At 54.2% G+C, this 15,960-nt stretch overlaps 1 protein-coding gene across 9 annotated transcripts in view; it reads right to left on the minus strand.

Moving 5' to 3' along the window:
* Window positions 1–15,710, minus strand: part of ANK1 (ankyrin 1) — a 36,828-nt gene extending 21,118 nt beyond the window's left edge. For 7 of the 9 annotated variants that reach the window (XM_084302319.1, XM_084302317.1, XM_084302314.1 and 4 more), the window contains exons 1-8: window positions 10,163–10,255; window positions 8,136–8,237; window positions 3,181–3,279; window positions 2,050–2,148; window positions 1,277–1,375; window positions 980–1,165; window positions 743–841; window positions 118–216 (exon numbers count right to left, since the gene is read on the minus strand). In XM_084302319.1, coding sequence (XP_084158445.1) covers window positions 118–216; window positions 743–841; window positions 980–1,165; window positions 1,277–1,375; window positions 2,050–2,148; window positions 3,181–3,279; window positions 8,136–8,237; window positions 10,163–10,201 — 822 coding nt within the window. In that variant the 5' untranslated portion in view covers window positions 10,202–10,255. Of the gene's footprint in view, window positions 1–117; window positions 217–742; window positions 842–979; window positions 1,166–1,276; window positions 1,376–2,049; window positions 2,149–3,180; window positions 3,280–5,227; window positions 5,444–8,135; window positions 8,238–10,162; window positions 10,256–15,617 lie in introns of those variants that run through there. The other 2 variants (XM_084302315.1, XM_084302318.1) reach the window with 2 other exon arrangements.
* Between the last annotated feature and the right edge of the window lie 250 nt (window positions 15,711–15,960).

The following is a 15,960-nucleotide window of genomic DNA, read 5'->3' on the forward strand; positions in this document are numbered from 1 at the left end:
GCCCCAGCACGATGTTCACAGGGTACGTGCTGGGGAGCACAGCGCAGCAGTGCTCAGGCACAGGGAGCCTGCGGATGGAGACCCGTGCACTTGCTGGTGCTTCGGAAGGGCTCTCACCTTGGTCCTCGTCTCTATCTGGGCCCCACGATCCAGCAGCAGCCGTACCATGATGATGTTGCCTCGACGGGAGGCTATGTGCAGGGGAGTGATCCCATTCTGACAGAAGGAAGGGGAGTCTGTTAAAGGGAGCACCCCCTTCTTTTTCCCCTGCAGGGCTGCCAGGAAGCATGGGGCAAACAACAGAGGGCAGGAAACAGCGAAATCCCTGCCCAGGGATGGCTGGGCCAGGGGGTGGGCACCTGCCCCCGTCTCCAGTTGTGAACAGAAGCTGCACAGGGCTCACAGAAAAGTGCCAGCTTGTGGGCTTGTCTACACCCATGTGACTGGAAATGGCACACCAACTACAGGGGCATAAGCTCTGCCCTGTGGCAACACCAGCTTTCCCTCGGCCTGGACACAATGTCCCAAGAGTACAGCTGTGACAGAGGTGAGATGCAGTAGAAAAGTCCCATGCTGCTTATTAATGGCCAACCCTCAGACAGGTACCAGCGTGCTATCTTCTGCACAGTGCCACCTCTCCAAGGGACCCTTGGAGCTGTTCACCACGTGGAAGGGAGTCACAGTATCCTCCCCTCGCGCTGGGGCAGTGCCAGTTCCAGCAGCCACACCACTTCGCACTCACCTGGGGTGTGAAGTTGACACTGGCTCCACGGTTCAGCAGTAATTGGGCCACACTGAGATTCTCGTAGTGGGCTGCAATGTGCAAGGGGGTAAATCCAGTCTAGGGGAAAGAAGGAGGGATCAGCCCAGCCAGACACATGCTCCCTGCTGAAAGGATGGATAAATACAGCATACCAAGCTGCTGTTCTCCCTGGGGATGTGGAAAAGCTCCCAGATACGGGGTGGGAGAGCCACACACCTTGGAGAGGACGTCAGCATTGGGGTCATTCTGCAGCAGCACGGCGGCTGTGCGGGTGTCATCGTTGCGGGCTGCAATGTGCAAGGCGGGCAGGCGGACCTTACCCTTTGTCCCATAGTTGATAAGGTGAGCAACCACATTCTCATGTCCCTGCTGCAGAGCCACAGCTAGTGGTGTGAACCCATCCTGAAAGAGAGGCAGGTGAGAGGGGGAGAGCTGAGGAGCCACACCAGCATCTGGCACATCCAAGAGCAGCCCCAACAAGCAAGGCTACAGCGTCCTCCCCAAGGACCTCACCTCTGTGGCTACGTTCTGGTTGGCTCCATTTTCCAGCAGGAACTTGACAACTTCCAGGTGGTTTTCCTGTGCTGCCATGTAGAGGGGTGTGAAGCCTTTCTGCAAACAGAGTCGTGCACGTCAACACAACCCTTCTTCCAGATCCTTGCAGATCTACACCCCACCAACAGCCACCCCCTCAGCTCATTGAACTGGGGGAAAAGCGCACACAGTGTGAGAAAAGTAAAAATCTAGTGGCAACATTGGAGCAATTGGAAAGCAGAAGCCCAAGGCACCCACATCCAGAAAGAACCAGGAGATGCTTTTCAGCAGTCAACCCATAAAACATTGCCTTCCACTCCCTGCCTCTACACTCCCTTAACTCTGGGGGTATTTTTCCCATCAGGCACACATCGAAGGGCTTGCAGCCCCACCAGGTCCACGAAAGAGTGAACAAAGGAGGCATGGTGATCATACATGCAAGGGCTGCAGGAAAACTCACAGCTGTGTCTGAGCATCACCCATGAGTCTTCCCAGGAAGGGTTTAGTATGCTTGTGCATGCTCCCTTGGACTCCCACCAGAGAGGGACTCATCTCCCATCTCTCTCAAGCCTCCCCACCCACTCACACCCTCGTGGTCCTTCGTGAGTTTGGCAGAGCAATCCTTGACCCTGAACAGGACTAGAGAAACTGCAAAGGGCTGCTCAAGTACCCACGCAGGGCACAGTTCTCACATGAGGCCACCACCACCACACATGCTGGGGGCTTTTCCCACCCAACCTATGTTACTCTACCTGTGACTGCGCGTTGACATTGGCCCCATAGTTCACCAGTTCCCGGACCACGTCCTGTTGCCCAGCCAGGGCAGCAATGTGCAGGGCTGTGTTTCCCTTCTGAAAGACACCACAGGGCAGCACTCAGGGGCTGGAACAACCCATTTGGGAAAAGAGGGGCCTGACATGTATACTAACACAGACGGAAACAGGGCTGCTGCCATTTGGCAGCATCTGGCCGGGTTAGGACCATGCAGCTCGAGCTCCATGCCCCATCCCTGCTGTAGACTTATATTTGCTGGCCAGGGAAGAGAATGATCTCACATTTCTCATGAAGTTACTGGCAGCAAAAGCTGCATGCATTGTCAGGCTCTGCAAATCGCCAGCACCAGGGGATGAGTAGGGGAGGGAAGAAGGGGGAGCTGAGCTGGCAGCCTTCAGGCAAAACTGCAGAGTGTGCCCTGGGAGCCAAGGCATCCCAGCAGAGCTAAGGGATATGCAGGCCAGAAAATGCAGACACAGGCTATTCCAACTTGTGTCTTGAGGTGGTGGGGGCAGAATACCAGACTCTGCTCCACACCCCGAGTCTTGCCAGAGCACTGGGGAGGTGGCACGCCAGGCCCACTCCCAGAGCCCTTTGGACAGTGCCAGAGGCTGCTCATTTTTCAGCCCAGCTTGCTTGTGCCTTTGTCTCACCTGTCACACAGTGAGAGCCACACCTTGTCATGGTGATACAGGGAGGCAATGATCCATGGAGCTCCAGAGCTCTCAAGGCTTGCTACAATGGCACCAAGACCACACCAGTTATGCAGTGCACAGGGGCTGCCCTGGGGCAGCAAGGGCTGATGTAAGCGGGCAGCCAATGTGGAGAGGCAAGGACAGCACAAGCACAGGTTGTGGCTTCTGTTACTATCTTCTTGAGCTTGTAGTAGCCCTTGTGGCCCCCAAGGGACAGAGGCTCGGGCAGAACCTCTCACTCACTGGGAGCGAAGGCAGGTCCTGGCCCCCCAGCCCAGCAGCACTGCCCCCAGCACAGCCTTCCGAGCAGCGAAAGGCAACCAGCACGACTCACTGCCCATCTGTCACTGGCGTCTGGCAGCAACAGCAAACCGTGGAGTAGTGACCAGCGTGACCAGACTCCATTCTCCTCACCTTGGTCGTTGTCTCCAGAACGATCTCCTTGTGCAGCAGCTCCACCACCATTTTCACATGGCCCTCCTTGGAGGCCAGGTGCAAGGCATTCAGCCCGTTCTGGAGGGAGCAAAGGTGGGAGAGGGGCATTAGTCACACGGTGGGGCTGAGGCTCTCCAGGGAACCGTCTGCCCTGAGCTCCTGTACAGACTGGACTGTGAGCATTTGGCCTGTGCTGGAGAGGGCTCTGGCTACCGGGAGCAGGACTCATTGTCCTGCCCTCGAGCCCTGCACTGGCATCAGCACAACAGCCACAGTCGGCTCCATGCTGCCAGGGGAACTGCACATAGCCCTGCTGCTGAGCTGCTGATTAATGTAGAGGTTTCCCCATGAGCAAGAAGTGCAGCCCCTGTAGACTGTTTCCTATGGCTGGACGTCCCCATCTCTCAGTGGGTGTGTGTGGCCCCACAAACACTGTCTCAGTTGACACATCCCTGATGTCAACTCTTGACTCCACTTCAGTGGCTTTCCAGAGATGTCCATCCTTGAGATCACTCGCCCACAGTGATGCTTTCCACAGCTAAAACACAGAGCTGAGCTCTCTGTATGGCTCAGAGTGAGGAGGATGCACACACTGTGTAAGTGTGCGTGCAAACCTTAACATTTAACATTTACACAGACAGAAGTGCAGTGAGCAGCTCTGCCTAGGCCAATGGTTTTATCCAAGTAGCAGCTCAATTTAACTCATAACAGTTCAGGAGCTTCCAGTCTAGCAGCTAGCTTTACAGACTGCCCACCAACAGCTCCATCCTGCTGTTCATGCCCAGCATAGGGGCTGCTTTGCTCCCTTGGCACTGAACTGTAGTAAAGGCTGCAGGGGAAGCATTGGCTGTGCCACTGCTCTAGCTCTGCCTGCTCCTAGAAGCTCTCAACCAATGCAGGTGACTTCTTGGGAAGGTCTCTGCAGGTGCTCCAGTTTACCTCTCCTTTTTCCTATACATGAAACCCCTGGAGCACAGGGCTGGAGAATGCCCTTGGAACATCCCTGGGCTGTCAGAAGGCAGGGTCAGGCGAGCCAGCACCCCAGAGGCTGCCGAAATAGCTTCTGCTTCATTATTTCTGACTCCCTCTTCCACTTCCCAGATGTGAACAGAAGGGCTGGGATATTTGCTGGCAAAGACGTTAAATATTTGCAGGCACTTTCAAATGGCACTTTTTTCCCCACAAGGGAAAAGTGCCTTGCTTCTCCCAGATGGATGCATTATGCTTACTCACCCCTGTGCAACTCGCTCACATGGCAGAGAGCCACCAGCTCCCTGGGAGCACACAGTCCTGCCCAAGCACTCCACCTCCTAACCATCTGTTTCAGCTTCTGTAGAGTACTGGAAGGTCACGTCACAGAATTGCTTCATCCCCACCTGAATGCAGGTAGGGGCACAGAAAATTCCAGGGTAAGCTCCAGTTTCAACCTTCAGCACTCCAGTTAAACTTACAACAGCTCCCAGAGTGGGTTATCATATTGTAAAAGGTTTTCTACCTCCCTCTTGCTCAAGACATCAGCCCTCCAAGATCATAGTTGGTGTCACGAATTTGTCTGATTTGCACAGCCAGCAAAAACATACATATTCACGGGCTTCTTCAGCACACCAACTCCAGCATTCCCTGGAGCCCCAAGCACAAGGGGCCTGCTGCCCAGGGGGAATGAAGTGGGGATGCTGCAGCACGCACAGAACAGGGCCACTGAAAGGAAACGGTCCCCAGCCAGGCCTGGCTACACACAGACCGTCACCTCGGTCCAGCCCAGCTTCTCTGACTGGGACACACCTGCACAGCTCCATTCCCGTGGTTGCTGGCACCCTCACCTCCCTGAGCTCACGAGCTGGATAAGTGACCACAGACACACGCACTTTTTCCCTGTTACACTCATGCATGCAACAAAACATACAGAGGGCAAGACTGTGGATGCTGAGCTGCTCTCCTGAGCACCTATGTCCTTTTACACAAAGGAGTCTTAAATAACCTTTTGAAAGCTGAAAACCTGCAAGGAATCATTATTCTCTGGCCTTACAGTGCTAAGTGCGATGTTTACAGAAGACTGTTTCCCAGTGGCCCGTTGATATTTGAGCTTCAGGAACAATGCAGGCTGTTTTGCACATTTGCTTCAGCTTGACAGCTCATCTGACCCAAAACCGCCAAGGGCTGTGTTTGATTTGAAAGGTGCTGTATTCTGCCGCAAACGCTTCCCAGAAATCCCAGGCACTGGCTGGCAATGCGACAAACAGCCCTGCAGAAAAGCGCAAGAGATGGGACTTTGCACCCCGCGAGGTCGTCCACATTGCTGTGCCTCATTTCAGAATTTGGCCCTGATGCAGACCCTGCCCTGAGCTTCCCATCAGGACTGTGGCTGGCCACCCCAGCAGGGACCACCTCCCGGCACCCTTCTGACCACTGCTGGCACGGGTCGCAGCAGCAAGGTCTGCTCAGCCTCAGCCTCCAGCTCTCCACAGGTGAGAGGGAAGTGTGCATGGGTTCGGCACACAGGAGCGGCGGGTGATGAGGGCACTGATGCAGATGGCAACAATGAAGAGGACGGAACTGGCAGAATGAAGATCAGATGGCATGTCAAGGTCTCTGCACATGTGTAAGAATACAGGACCTGTGGGATAGGTCTGACCACATATATCCCTCTTTATTCTATACAGGACATGTGAGGTTGGACCTTTCCCACAGGTCTGATATTCCTCAGAAGGAAACCCCAAAGTGCCATCTAACCTCAGGGAGATGGCAGGAACCCGCGCAAAGACAGCATCACTGAAAGAAGCACCTCATCATGCTGCGGCCTGATGCTCTCTGTCAAAGTGTTAAACCACCTCACCAGCTGCAGAAATCTGGCTGGAAGCAGGACTCATACCAGCGGATGGAGGCAGCTGATGACTGACCTCTGGGTGAGGAAGAAATTCAAAGCTATTGTCTTTAGCTCGTGGATGGCTGTCTCTGTTCTGATTCCATGCAGAGCCCTCTCTAGACCCATCTATTCGTCTGCACTAGCAGTACCCAAGCCGTGGACGTAAAAATCCTTCCTCTGCTTTTAGGGCTGTCATCGGTAGTGAGTGAACATCCTTGGCGTGCTCTGCGTGTGGAGGCTCCCCTCTCAGAAGGTGTGGGTAAGCCTGGCCACGCACAGCCACCCTGCTCCTGCCCCTCTCCTCCGGGCAGCCACAGTACCCCACTGAGCAAAGCCAGACGATTTCTACCGCCAAGCTCTGCTCCAGCCTTTGCACGCATGGGGCATGAACAAGTGTAGCACACAGGGCCACGTCCTCAGTCCTTCATGGGGAGGAGCACAGCACCAAGAGAGCCCAAGGAAGCAGCAGCTGGGTTTCATGAGTGGGCCAAATCCCCAAATGAAGCACAGCAACTTGGGAGATCCTGCCAGGTACGAGCATATCTGCTCAGTGATGAGTGCCAACCAAGTCCCTGCAGCCCTGTGCGAACAGTGTGTCACTTGGCCTCTCCTCTTTTCAAACCCTATACATCTCCAAAAAGGTTGTGGGGTCAGAGCCTTGAGCCCACACATGGGAGCCCAATGGAAAGCTCATTTTTGGAGGGCTGAAATAGAAAGTTTTCTAATTCTTTTCCATTCAAGACCCATCTGATCTAAATCCCATATGCCCATGCAATCCTAGGAGTTTTTGAGATTATCTGGATGCTGATTATCCACCGATAATCCAGGTAACACATTGAGGAACAAAATGAGAGACATCACGAGCTTTCCCCAAGCCTCCTCTAGTGCCCTGCCGAGGAGAATGCAAGCTGCAACATGCCCCAGAGGCCTGCAGAAGCCCAGCATTTCTGCACACCACTGTCAGCCAGAAAAGAAAAGGAGACAGAGACATTTCCTGGGGCAACCTGTCTGCAGTAACTGCACCGGCCACTGCAGTGCACACATCATAGCTTTAAACCACACTTGGCCTGGGGACTTGATACTGAACCAGGTGAAGGTCCATTTGTGCTACCTGCTGAGGCAGCCTGCCCAGCATCACTGCTGCTCTGGGAAGTAGCTGACAGTGCTGTCTGTCCGCTCGCCCTGCTCGGCCCAAGCCCCCTGAGTCTCTCCCTGCAGCACCTACCCTGATTCAGGCTGAGCCACTTGCATTTGGCAGCTGCACAGATACGTCAGTTATGTGCAAGCCATTCCTCTGGACTGTCAAATATGTACAAGCCTGCAGATCTTTCTTGTGGCAGAGCTGTCCCTGCTCTGAGCTGGGGGGGGGGGCTCCACCCGCCCAGCATCTCCCATGCCACCGAGACTGGAGTTTTGCAAGCATCCTTTGCTTGTGTGCAGCTGCAGCTTCTGGGAATCTGAAAGCCCAAGCATTAGAGATAACCCCAGGAGTGAGTCCTGCATGGTGCTACGCTCTTCTCTCTGCCCTCTGACAAACAGCTGAGCCTCTCCCAGCTGTCCCAGTCACCGATGGCCCCGAAGAAGCCTCTGCTCTCCTACCTGCCAATGCACTTTGCTACCCTCCAGACAGCACTGCCAGGCACCCTGGGTCTTCAGCTTTTGCAGTTCTCCCTGTCCCAGAGACCATGGGTCCAAAGCTGTTCCCTGCCCAGCAGCAGCCACAGGCTGGGGGCTGCGCAGAGCCTCTTCCAAGCAGAGCCTGCCCAGGACAGCTGCCATACAGTAGCAACCCAGGCCAGTGATCCAGGCACGTCTCCTTTGGGTTTTTAAACTTGCTCTGCCACAGTGTCTGCCTGCCCACTTGTACTCTGCTCCATGCCAGGATCAGGGCAGGTGCTGCCAGAGCAGGGCCAAGCAACCAGGCAGCCACGGGGCACCTCCCTGTCCCCATCCTTCAGGGAAGAGTAAGGAAGGGATGCGGTGGCTGTCACCTGGGCTGGGGAGAGCCACCGCACGGCATGTTTCCACATGAGCGAGAGGTGGTACCAGAACCCCTTTGGGTTTCACCTACCTGGTTACAGGTGTTAATATCTACCCCATTCCTGAGGTGATCCAAGGCTTTGTCCAGATTCCCAGATCTTGCAGCTCTCAGGAAACTGGTCGCAGCATCGGCCTTTGGGAAAGAAAGAAAAACCATGAGGCTTGGGCTCATCCCCCCCATCACTGGCATGGGGCCACCTTGGCCCTTGGCTGCAGAGCATGTGGCTACAGAGACCAGGCAGGACAGGCAGAGGCTGGGCAGGTGGAGGTGGACACTGCTGGGACAAGCTGAGATGCTCCAAATCTGATGGGATGGGGCAGGGCTGGAAATGGAGCTCAAGGTGGAGAGCATCCTCGAGCAGGGGCAGGAGAGCCACGTGGGGCCATGGCTCATCCCAGCGCTGCTGGCAGGGCAGGGATGACACTGTAAGGGGACCGCTGCAACTATGGCAGCCTCCCTTGGCCCAGCAAATGCTTGTATCCTGGCTGAGAGCGAGCAGCGATGGACAAGCACTAGAATGCAGCTTTAGTGAACCTGCCTTTGCTGTCCTCCAGAAACCACTGGGAAGCCACAGTGTCATCGGGGACAATGACCCTGACTGCACATGCTGCAGCCATGAAAACTGCAACAAGGTAGTGCTTCCCTGCACCACTGAGACAGCCACCTCGGCAAGGTGCAGCAATACTTTTAGCAACACTATTTAGTGGTTAAGGCAGCAAATGAAGACCACGAGATGGCTCACCAAAAGCTGGATAACTACAGGGTGGAGATGCAGTGACAGTTCTGTATGGCTGGGACCATGAGCTGGTGACTGCCTGCTAGGTGCAGCCCAAAGGGCTCTCTGCAGCACGGAGCCATGAGACATCTGTGGCATGGCAGCAGGACACACGCCCCTGCCCTCCGCTCTGTTAGAAAATCAGAGCCCCTTTCTTACCCCTCATGCTGGAGTCCCCAAGGGACCTCCTGTGCTATGTGAGCATATGTCCTGCCAGAACTAGCCACCCTTCGGCACCCACAGCCCAGCTGTGGAGGAGCATCCAGGGTTAGTGAGCTCCTGGGACAGGCGCAGGAAGCAGCGCAGCCTGAGGACAGCGCTGGTGGCAGACCTAGGCAGGATGGTGCAGGAGCTGGGCTCAGGACCTCTGTCCTCCCAGCCTCAGCCATTCCAACTTGGAAACCGGAGCAGCACCACTTGGCTGCCTCCAGCCATCCTCCATCCTTTCTGCCCTCATCCTCCAACCCAGAGATGCAGCCCATGGCAGGGCCCACTGCCCTGCTACGCCCTGAAGAAGGAAGGCCCACAGACAGGGTGTCCTGACCCCCCACGCAGGACCCAGCTGTGGCTCCCATAGGCAGTGGCTGAGTGCCACGGCCCTGTCCAGGACAAAGGGACAGGTGGAGGAGGGCAGCGCTGCCATGCCCTGTGCTGGCGTGCAGCCTCTGCGTGCCGGGGAACACGTGCAGCAGGCATGCCCTCAGCCAGCTGGCACTGCGTGCTGCCACCCCAGAGGAGAGCCCTGCCCGTCTGGGAGGAGCCCTCAAATACACATCAGGGCTGCCAGCCCTGTGGAGGGCTGCAAGCACACAGGAGACACACCGGGGCACCTCGGTGCTCTCTGCTCGTACGTGCTGATCCGCTGTAAGAGGCAGAGGACAGTGCTGGCACTGCCCTTAGAAGTGCACGTTGGCGCCTGGATCCCAGTGAGGAAACACTGACAGCTTCAACCAACAGGTTGAGTGCAAAGAGCTTTTCCAACTTCAGACCCTGCTGGAAGCCTCTGCATCTCAGGTCAGGACCCCAGCTATGCTGCAGGCACACCAGCACAGACCTTCGGCAGCAACCCCCTTGGAAGTTCCAAGCACAGCTCAGCCAGACTCTCCCACCCACAGGACACGCATGGAGCTGCGAAGATTAACATGGTAAGACTTGACAGGCTCTGGCAGCAAAGGAGCTCCCAAAGCCCCAGCACGCCCAGCAGCGGAGACCACAAGCAGGAAGCAGGCAAAAAAGCAAAGCAGAGCTCTGTGCACGAAGGAGAAGTGCATTGTATACTCACAGCCACGTCTGGACGGGACCTGCCCTTTCGTGCTGCCATAGTCCGGCACCTCGGCTGAAACCTGAGCCTGGTGTCCCCTCTCCCCCTCCTTGGTTATCTACTCCCCAGCTTTGAGAGAGCCAGTAAGTTACATTGCATTCTCTCTAAAAATACCATCTTACTCCTTGCTCCAACGCAGACCCTGCAGGGATCGCCAGCCGCTAATGGAATTTGTTCATTTTCTCTCCATTATTGTGTCAGACAGGATATTTAATAGCAAGCTGCCTGCAGAAAACAGATGCCTGCTGCCAAGCACAGGGAGCAGGTCAGAGCTGCAGAGAACACCTTGGGAAGGGCAACACCAAGCAGCCCCACAGACATGCCCAGGAGCCCGGCATCTCACAGGTAACACCCACCCTGAAGCAGAGGGGTGGTGGGACCCTCCTGATGGGCTCAGGCTTGGGTGCTTCAGAGCGAACACCCCCCTGCTCACTGGGACCAGCTCAGGGTAGCACAGAGAACTACAGGGTGCCAGACACCAGCAGCCGGGTGGCACAGGCAGCCAGAGAAAGGGGAGCTCAGCTCTGATAGCAAAAGCAGAGGGAAGAGACCTGCAGTCATGTTGCCTTCCTGAAGTCCCCGTGCACTCTGTGACTACCTACCCGTCACTCAGGGGAACTATTTCACAACAGCTCGTGTTACTTTTGGGTGTCACAGCCAGCCTGACAGCACGAGATTAGGAAGGGAATTTAAGCATATATTGGGTCACTGCCCTCTCCTTTTTGACAAAAAGGAGCAGTGACAGCAAGAAATGCAGAGACCCTCTGGACATAAGCGTATGTGCGTATCAAAAAGATGCGCACACATCCCAGCCAGCACAACATGAATGCACCTAAATGCAGATGCGCTCACACTGCACAGTCACAATCCACAGATGAGCACGAAGCGTAGCACAGGCACGCCACATGCACCCACTTGGTATTTGTGCACGCATTGCTGCACACACACAGTCTCTTGCTATCCGTGTACCCCAGCATGTGCAGCAAGTGCTTCCAGATCAAAGAATGCCCCCAGTGGTTTTCCTTTTTTGTTGTTTGTAGTGTTTCTTTCCATTCACCTTTGCTTTCCCAGCAATTTTCCAGGAAGGAGTTATTCTAAGAGGAGAAAATAAACTTACGTATTTGTCATTGTGCACTTCTTGCACTCTCTCACAACTGCTAAATCCCGCACATAGGTGCTGTGTGCCACAGACTTGTGGATGTTCAAGCTGTGAAGTAGCAGGATGCTGCTTACAGCAGTTCCCAGAGGCAGAAGTCCAAAGATCTGGACTTTGCAAAATGTTCAAGACCTGAAGTAAAAACAAGCACAGTGCGGTGGGCTGTGCTTTTCTTCTCCCCTTCCCTTTCTCTTTCAGGCAACAGCTCCCCTTGTCTCCTGACAATCAACCTTTTCCCTTTCTCTCCCCTGGCCCTGACAGGAGGCTTCCTCGATCCCTATTCACAGATGCCTTCCCTGCCTGCAAAGCCCTGCCCTGTGCTACATCACTGCCACCATAGCAATGTCCCAGCCCCCAGTGCCTCTTCACTCCAACAGCAGCCTGGGCCTGACTAAAGCCCCTCCACTGTAGCTGTGCCTAAGGCAATATGCAAAGTGGATGTTCTGCCAAACCAGAGGTTCAGGCTGGATTTCAAGGGCTGCAGTCAGAGGTTCAGTAATCTTGCTTTGTTTGTCTTCAGTCCACAGTTGGAGCTCTGCTCTAATCTCTTCGGGCAGTGCCATCGTTCTCACTCCCACCCTGGGAGGAGCTCCACCAGCTCCTTCTGCGTATTGCTGATAAAGGAAGGGAGGGTCTCAACATTGCCTCCTTCCATGAAAAGTGGCTACATCTGTCAGGAACCCACTCAGCACACGCTGCTAAATGCTGCACATAGATGATTCCCAAGTGCAAACGAGTTCAGAAGCTGATGCTGCTATCACTGTTTTCTGGGCCAGCAGGAAGCAGGCAAGCAGCAAGTTGCCGTGCTGTTCCAGACTGGTGAAAGGCACACATGCATCCCACTACACTGCACTCTTCACCCTGTCTGCCCACTTCTCTCTCCTGTTTACAAGTCTTCTGCTGGAGCGGCAAGGCAGCCTGGGCAGGGACTGCAAATACTTTGTTGTTTATTCAGCACCCAGCAGGAGGAAGGGGCTGAGCTGGCTGCTTGCTGGGGAGCTCCGGAGGAGGTGGGACCCCTTCACTGCAAGGATGTGCATGCAGATTGATGGGACTGCTCGGGCCCATGTCTGGCTGCAGACATGGCCAAAGATGCTCAGAGAAAGGGACTGGGCACCCTTTCCAGCAAGCCCATGACTCCAGCAGTCCCCAAAGAGAAGCCCTGCCCAGTTAGAGGCTGCTAGGATCCACTGGCCCTTCCCCCTGCCTGCTGAAACAAAGTGCTTTGACTTCAACCAGCTGATTCCAGGTGATAACCTAGAGCCCTTCTCATCAGATTGGAGTCAGTCCTGCAAACTAAAACAGTTGCTAATATTAAGCGCAGTCAGAGATGGATCCTACGGTCTCTCTATGAAGATCAGGGAAGATCAGGAAAATTGAATCAGGGATTCAGCTCAGAATACCCAGAAAGAGAAACCGCACTGTCTGCTGTACAGGAACTTTCTTCCCTATCTGCATTCACAGAAGCTTGATACTCCCAGTGGTGTCTGCAGTGGGTACAAAACCTACTGTCAGGTTTCTGCCTTCTGGGTGGAAGAAAGCATTCAGCAGAGCACAGCATCTCCAGAGAAGCCATTGGAGCAAAGCCTCAGGCGGGCTGCCAGAAGAGCAGAGAAGAGGCTACCAGGCACATACTGCAAACCCAGATGAAAGAGAAAAGCAAAAGCCTTGGGAAAGCTCATCAGATAAAAGGATATATGCCCAAAACCTATACTCTCACCATCCTCACCCCTGCCCACATGATTTAGGGCAGGTCTGCAGACTTTAATAGGACTGATGAGAGTCAAGACACCAAGAGGTCATCCCTGGAAGGCACCTGCCACGCGAGCTTCCTCTCATTTCATGCAAAACCCTGAGTAAACCCCTTGTCCATGTTCCTTTCTTTTGAGTGGAGATTTCACAATACTCCAGGCCTCCCTAGGGCACATACCACTGTTCAACAGATCATCACAGGTCAAAGACTGGTAAGGGCAGCAGAGACCCCCAGTGACAAGAGTGCAGGGGTGGGGGCACAATCATCTTGCATGCAGGAGAATCTGACCATGCAGAAAGCAAGAACTCTGCGCATGTTCCTGCAGCGAGGGGGCTGTTAGAGCTGAAAGAGAACTCAGCACAACTGGCAGAGCAGAAATCACAAAGTAAAGGAAATAGGGCCCCTGACAGGTTTGGGAGAAGGGAGGCAACTTGTCTGTTAGTTTGAGCTTGGAAGGTAGTAAAGAGGAGGCAAGTTTTCAGGTGCAGTCACCTGGCCCATTTATTATGCACAGTCCTCCATCTTTACAGAATCATAACGAACTAGCTTTTGGAAAGTCCATTTTTATTCAGTCTTAACAGAAGAGATGTTCTGGACTGTCACTGGTGGTGCAGTTCAGGGCCATGGTTAGCTCTGTCCCTGCTGAGCATGTCCAGGTGCAGACAGCATCTGCGTTGGCTCCTTCCCTCCCCCTCACAGATCCCCTTTGATAGCTGCTGAAGCTGGAATAGTTTCAGGACTGGAGGAGGGTGTATATCAGAAGCAGCTTAATCTGCGATGAACAAGGACTTGGGAGCTGCCCCTTCATGGCAGACTGATCCTTCTGATAAGGATCCCCTGGTGCTACAGCCTGCAGCTCTGTGACAGCCTGTCTGTCAGTTACCACCTACTACTGATGGATTTTCTAAGCAGTAGCATCAAGATTTTGTTCTGCCTTTTGTAAAGCACCACTTCTCAATGAAGTAAAGTGCTGGGTTCAGCAGCACTGAGTGGAGAGAGGAACAGGGGCTGGTCCAGATACCCAAACAGGGAGCTGGAGAACAGAACATTGTCCCTCTCACACAGACCCAAAGCAAGGCAAGAGCTAGCACAGCTACTGCTCCTACCAGCTGGGGTGAGGTGCACCCAGGGGAAAGCTGTCACACTCCTTTGATATTAGCAGGAGCCTCTGCTCTTTGCATATCCTGAAAAAGAAAAGCTATTTTTACCTCATCAGAAAATACATAGACTGTGACTGAAGACAATACATCAGAGCTTGTTGCTCAGGAACTACACCTCTTCTTACAACATAACAGCGCTTACAGCTGGTGACAGAGATGTGGCAGCACTGTGACTGCTTTTTATCTCCCACTTTCCTAACGCACTGCCCTCCTGGTCCACGACATGGCTCAGGCAGGTACATACAACAAACACTGCCAGTGAAAGGGGGAACATGGGGATATGCTTTGAGCCCATCTGATGCAAGCCACGGACAAAGGCACACCTTATGAGCCAGCCTCATCTGGCCCTGGGCTCTGGGCAGTGCCCTTGCACTGAAGAGATGGGCTGGAGGCTGGAGCATGCCATCAGGGTCTGACCCAGTGCCTCGTGCTGAAAATTCCTTCTCTTTGCTAGTGTTATGTATAAACTCCTCCTAATTTCTGCAGTCTCTATTAGTTCGTTCTGTCCCTCTGCTTCAGCAGGGCTAGTCCACACCTGCTTTGCTTGCTTGCGTGAGCAGAAGTGCTGAGAAGGGGGCTTTCTGCTATGATGAGCAGGCTGTGAGATATCGCACCACAGACCCTGTGCCATGGCTGCAGATTTACTGTTAGCAGTGTGCAGCCAGGCTGGCCTGGCCAGCGCTTGGGGTGCAGCCTCCGGAAGCCATGCAGGGAAGAAAGCACCAACAGGAAAGCACCTGAAGCACAAGCCTGGCAGTAGATCACTGCCAGCTGATCCCTGGTGAGGACATGCGAGTAAAAGCTGTGGCAGCACAGCCACCTGCTCCTCAGCAGAGCTAGTGCAGCACTGTGCCTAGAAAGAAACGTCATCCTGTGCACCTGTCCCAGGGCTTCGGGTGGGTAAAAAAAGAAAGATGATAAACACAGAAATCAACATGTACCATTAAAACTGAGGAAAAACAAAACAACAACAACAAAAAAACACCCTAGTGGGCACTTCACATCTCCCAGCAAAGCAGCAGTGAGAAGGACAAGGTGAGTACAGCACCAGGGGGAACTAGGAATTCTGGATTCAATGCCAGGCTCTGCCACTGAATCCCAGCATGACCTTAGGCAAGCTCCCAGCTACCTAGGAAGGGCAGCAAAACCATTCTGCCATTCTGTGACCCATTTAGGCTGCCATCTTTTGGGAACCTTTTTCTCTGAACTAGACTTAAATCCATATTCCCAACCAGGATATATCTAAACTCCTTTGTGCAAAAAAACACTCAGAGCTGACCCGATTCTTCTCCCCCTAGTGCTGCCCAGTGAGCCCATTACGATGCCTAGGGCTGCCCAAGTACTCACCCTCATGTAATGCAGGCATGGCATCGCTGCAGGACAGTCAGCTTGCCCTGGACAGCCAGGGTCTGCAGGTCTGATCAGCCCACTTACACTGAATGCTGCAGCCAAATCAAGTGTGAGAAGCCAGCCCCGAAGAGTTTTATCAACAGGAGGCCTGCACCCTATCTCCCCTCTCACGTGCCTGCCAGCACGGTGGGAGTCTCCTGTATGCAGCTTGGAGATTACAGCTGCTCTACGTACTGGCTGGGCCAGGGCTGCCAGGCTGGACACTGCCGTGCCCCACGCACACCTCATAAACATGCCTGCGGGATGTAAACAGGGAGGAGCCCGTGTGCGCAAACCCTGT

The sequence above is a fragment of the Netta rufina genome, assembly GCF_964035555.1.
Source record: "Netta rufina genome assembly, chromosome: 27".
Taxonomy (NCBI): domain Eukaryota; kingdom Metazoa; phylum Chordata; class Aves; order Anseriformes; family Anatidae; genus Netta; species Netta rufina.